Source organism: Kryptolebias marmoratus, linkage group LG1 (assembly GCF_001649575.2).
Source record: "Kryptolebias marmoratus isolate JLee-2015 linkage group LG1, ASM164957v2, whole genome shotgun sequence".
Classification (NCBI taxonomy): domain Eukaryota; kingdom Metazoa; phylum Chordata; class Actinopteri; order Cyprinodontiformes; family Rivulidae; genus Kryptolebias; species Kryptolebias marmoratus.
In genome coordinates, this window is record NC_051430.1 from 32,543,234 (window position 1) to 32,548,882 (window position 5,649).

A 5,649-nucleotide genomic window follows, 5' to 3' on the forward strand; every position below is an offset into this window, starting at 1 on the left:
ACAAACTTCCAGAAAACTGTAAAACAGCTGAAACACTGGGTGCCTTTAAATCTCAACTTAAAACCCACCTGTTTAGAGCTGCTTATGGCTAAATTAGGGTTAGAGTGCGGGTTTTTGTCTCTTTCTTACTGTTTATTCAATGTCACATGCTGTTATTATTTTGTTTTTTAATTATGTAAAGCACCTTGAAATGCCTTGCTGCTGAAATGTGCTACACAAATAAAATTTGATTGATTGATTGATTGATAAGTAAGCCTCCTGTCCCAGTTCTTCCTGCCCTGACTTTAGGTTAAATACTAGCTGCTACCATGTGTTGGTACATTATTTACTCAAGAACTTACGAACATTTACCAGATTATCACCAGTCTTATGTAGTTAAGCTTAAAAATAAAAGACAAGAATTAAATACTTCAAAATATTTATTTCTGTTTCCATATAAAATGTCAAATATCTGCAATATAAAAATACATTTGGCAGCTTAGAGAAACATTTTTTGATGGCTTACACATTTTAAAAACTTGCATAGAACGAATAAGTACCACAAAAGAGTTTTATATGAACACAAGTTAATAAACAAGGCTCTCAGAGTTTCATGTATGACCACTTCTTCTTATAGTCAACCTTCAGATGAACACAAAAAAGGTTATTAATCAAAAGAAAGGTCAGAGGTTAGCTGATCTGCTGCTAAAAGAATACACTGGAAATAAAAAAAACAACACAGGAAGGGTTGAAAATTGGTCTTGGTAAACATAAATGTGTTGTTTGATAAAGATCCTTAACAGTCAAACGAACGGCTAAAAACTATCCTGAACAGTTTTCAGCTATTTCTGGTTTAGTTTTGGTCCTGAGATCAAATTGATATTGGTCCTTTCATTATACACCTGACTATATCCTAGATTTACTGCTCATCAAAAAAAAGAAAAAAGTTTCCCACTGAAGAGGAATATCCTCGGTGGGTATTAAACAGTTTTTCTGTTGGACTCGTTGACAATAACAAACAAAACAAGAAGTAAAAAACAGCAGCTTTTTATGTTAATTACCATTTTAGGCACTGAACAGTGTTCATTAAGTGCACATCGATTGTCTCAGTAGTAACAAAAGTACAATTCTTTCTAAAGTGATAAATAATGAGTGCAATAAACATTTACCTTTAAAATGGGAGAACGAACAAGTTCATAATAATAATAATAATAAGTAATACATTTTATTTCAAGGCGCCTTTCTGGCACTCAAGGACACCGTACAAAGAATAAAATCAGCAGTAACAGAAAATAAGATGTAACAATGAAAGAAAGAAAAGAAAAGCGTGTTTCAGCCAGTGGAAAAACATTCCACTTTCCTGAGCAGCTGGATAAAAAGGATTCTGCACAATTTATACGACTGTAACAAACATTTGAAGCTTTTCTTTATGATTATTGTTCAGTCTGATGTTCAGAGTTATTTAACAACTCATCAAGTGTTTGACCTTTATTTGTTTTTGTTCTGTACAGTTCAGTCTCAGAAGCTTCACATTAAAATGTGCGATCTCCCAAACGAGCAGCGTTAGCGTTGGCGTGCGTTTCTGTCCGAGCACCGTCTTGTTTCATGGAGCGGAGCAACATCTCGTCACTTCTTTCTCCTTCAACTAGCCCCGCCCACTTTGGAGTGGAACCAAACAGTACGGCGAACTGGAAATAATAACAGAGTCATGTTGCACTTTGCACAGCGGGAAACGTTTTGCGTGTGTGTGGAAGTCAGAAGGTAATTGTGCTTTTACTAAAGTAGAATTTTAATAGTTTTAAATCCTAAATCGGACCTTTGTTTTTTACCTAAGGTAAAAGTTGAAAAGACACGTGCAGCTACTGGTTAACCAAGTATGAAGGATGTTAGTTAGCATGCTGTATAATAATTTAATGAGTTTACTGTTACTTCCACTTAAACAGCAAAGCACAATAAAGCTCAATAAAGAAAAATGTTCATTAAACACTGGAAATTATTGATCAGCAGTGGCAATACTTACTAACCTGACAGACCATAATATTTAAGCACTTAAAAGCTTCAACGCAATACTGAAGTCTTATTTAACACAGTTCTTTTAGCAAACACCACAGGCATTCCAGTTATTGCCAGTCAAAGTGTGTGGGGGTTGTTTACACAAAGAGCGAAGTATCCAGATGTGCTCCATTCTGTCACAGGGTGTTTATTCTCTGCAAGTCTTTATCCGGCACATTCAGCTATGGGAAAAAAAGAAAGTCCATCTGCTTTTAGTTCGTAGGTTTTTACATATCAGGACAAACTCATCAGATTTAATTATTCAAATCTAATCTAAGTGAACATTTCACCAAAAACAAAACACAAGAGCTGTGCAGGAAAAACTCCATCCAGCTTTGCTGCCTCCACATTATTTAGGAGGGAAAGTGTCCATATGCTGCTGATCAATGTACCGATTAACTGATCATCTTTTAAAAGGCAGGAGTTCTGTCACACATACATGTGTGTAGTACCACAATGCCAAGACACACACACACATATATATATATATATATATATATATATATATATATATATATATATATATATATATATATATATATATATATATATATATATATATACACACACACACACATATACACACACACACTTGTCCAACTGCTCATTAACGCAAATGTTGAATCAGCCAATCACAGGGCAGCAACTCAATGCATTTAGGCATGTAGACATGGCCAAGACGATCTGCTGCAGTTCAAACCGAGCATCAGACTGGGGAAGAAAGGTGATTTAAGTGACTTTGAACGTGGCATGGTTGTTGGTGCCAGACAGGCTGGTCTGAGTATTTCAGAAACTGCTGATCTGCTGGGATTTTCACGTACAGCCATCTCTAGGGTTTACAGAGAATGGTCCAAAACAGAGAAAATATCCAGTGAGCTGCAGTTCTGTGGACGCAGTTGATGCCAGAGGTCAGAGGAGAACGGCCAGACTGGTTCGAGCTGATAGAACGGCAACAGTAACTCAAATAACCACTCGTTACAACCGAGGTTTGCAGAACAGCATCTCTGACCCACAACATGTCGAACCTTGAGGTGGATGGGCTACAGCAGCAGAAGACCACACCGGGTGCCACTCCTGTCAGCTAAGAACAGGAAACTGAGGCTACAATTCACACAGGCTCACCAACATTGGACAATAGAAGATTGGAAAAATGTTGCCTGGTCTGATGAGTCTCGATTTCTGCTGCAACATTCGGATGGTAGGGTCAGAATCATGAAAGCATGGATCCATCCTGCCTTGGATCAGCGGTTCAGGCTGCTGGTGGTGCAGTGGTGTGGGGGATATTTTCCTGGCACACTTTGGGCCCATTAGTACCAATTGAGCATCGTGTCAACACCACAGCCACAGCCGACCTGAGTATTGTTGCTGACCATGTCCATCCCTTTATGACCACAGTGGAGCCATCTTCTGATGGCTACTTCCAGCAGGATAACACACCATGTCATAAAACGTGAATCATCTCAGACTGGTTTCTTGAACACGACGATGAGTTCACTGTACTCGAATGGCCTCCACAGTCACCAGATCTCAATCCAACAGAGCAGCTTTGGGATGTGGTGGAACGGGAGATTCACATCATGGATGTGCAGCCGACAAATCTGCAGCAACTGTGTGATGCTGTCATGTCAATATGGACCAGACTCTCTGAGGAATGTTTCCAGTACCTTGTTGAATCTATGCCACGAAGGATTAGGGCAGTTCTGAATGCAAAAGGGGGTCCAACCCGGTACTAGCAAGGTGTACCTAATAAAGTGGCCTAAAACCTTCGAACTGAAAGAGAGAGGACTTTCTTTTTCCATAACTGTAGCAGGATGTACTTTCTGTATACTGTTAAAAATAAAGTCAGAGTAGCAGAGTCACCTGGTCCTCTGATGAAACCATTGATGAAGTTTCTGATGAAGTGTTTCTACAAGACTGACATCTCCCCATTTGGAGGAGAGTTGGACTCTGTTTGAACATCAGCCAGGACTTCCTCCTTCGATCTCCTCGTGGAGGTCAGCTTGCAGAGCCCAGCAAGGAGGAAGATCACAGAGATAACAGCAAAATAGGTCCCATAGATCAGAAACTGATGGGAGAAAAACCAGTTCAAAACATCTGCCTCCACATAATCACAGGCAGCAATGAATAGGCAGGACTTAAACCGCTTACCTGGGTGTAAACATCAAGGCCGAGTCCTGCAGAGTCTACCACAATCACAGTGAGCAGGGTCTGGAGAAGCAGAGCAACAAAAGTGTTGACTCCAAACACCAGAGCATAGCACTGCATGCTAAGGCTGGCTGCAATCTGGTATCTGAGGATCAGAAAGTTTGATGTCAAAGTTTAATATTATATAAAAGCTACAAACTGATTTGCATGTCACTGAACAAAATGAGGATTTGATCCTCTACAACCCAGCCAGGATTCTTCCTCCCACAGACTGTGTGGCTGGTTGCATGCATGCAAAACACTGGAATGAGCTACAATACCATCAGCAAGAAGCTTAACGAGAATGTGGCAGCTGTTGGTTCCATTGTGCAGAAATGGAAGAAAACAACCATGTAATCAATGTAAGATCTTCCTCGTGGGAGGATGATTATAAGAAAGGTGAGGGATCAGCTCACAGGTACACGGGAGGCAGTTGGGACCATCGTCATTAAGTAAAACATTGGTACCACAATGCTAAAATGGACAGAAATCTGACAGCATCTGGCTAATCCATATCTACAGTGCCTATAACAAGTATTATTTAATATTAATAATATGTAATCACTTGTTTTACATTATATATTTATTTATTTGTTATTACTCTGTAGAAAATTGATACCACTTTGACTGTTTTGGTTTTTTTATGTCTTGTCAAAAGGCCAATTTATATTGTCCATGATGATAGCAATAAAAAGCATAAAGAAACCAAGGCGTTAAATACTTTGAATAGGCACCTCGTGTTCACTGACCGTCTTAAGGCCCATCTTCAGCCTGCCAGGGAATTGTGAATGGCTAGAAAGTTCTGCTGGGACACTTTGGGTTCTTTCTATTCACACAGATGTTATTTTGACATCTTTGTGAATGTCAAAGTAAAAGTCAAATTTTGTTTGTACCCTTTCATTAAGTAAAGAACCCACAAAGGTCACTGAAATAACTTGAAACTGACTGAAGTAATATTATGAATTAAAAAAAATAATGAATATCAGTCACTGTTTGGAAATCTGGTTCAACAGAATTATTTTAAACAAACTAATAAAAGTGGCCTTCACAAAAAGAATGGTACACTTAATATTTTGTCCTACAACCTTTTGATGCAACCAAGTGTTTTCTGTATCGTTTCTGAGACTTCGGCACCTGTCCACAGGTATTCTGGTTCACTCCTCATCAACAAACTGCTCCAGCTGTCTCAGGTTTGAAGGGTTCCTTCTCCAGATGTTTCAGCTGCTTCCACAGATGTTCAGCAGGATTTAGATCAGGGCTCAGAAGTCCAATGTTTGGTTCTGAATTATTCTTGGGTATTTTTAGCTGTGTGTTTTGGGTCATTATCCTGCTGTCATCCAGACAGTCTTGAGATTTTCTTGTACCCTGCACAAATTCAAGACACCCTGTGCCTGACATACCTGAGTCTCTGCCTTGTTCCATGGAGTTGGGGGG

The 5,649-nt window shown here is 39.3% G+C and overlaps 1 protein-coding gene across 3 annotated transcripts in view; it reads right to left on the minus strand.

The window, feature by feature from the left end:
- Positions 1-414: 414 nt before the first annotated feature.
- slc19a2 (solute carrier family 19 member 2) overlaps positions 415-5,649 on the minus strand; it is an 8,816-nt gene continuing 3,581 nt past the window's right edge. For 2 of the 3 annotated variants that reach the window (XM_037978716.1, XM_017426279.3), the window contains exons 5-7: positions 4,180-4,321; positions 3,892-4,096; positions 415-2,213 (exon numbers count right to left, since the gene is read on the minus strand). In XM_037978716.1, the coding sequence (XP_037834644.1) occupies positions 3,938-4,096; positions 4,180-4,321 (301 nt within the window). In that variant the 3' untranslated portion in view covers positions 415-2,213; positions 3,892-3,937. The remainder of the gene's footprint in view (positions 2,214-3,891; positions 4,097-4,179; positions 4,322-5,649) is intronic. The other variant, XM_017426280.3, reaches the window with a different exon arrangement.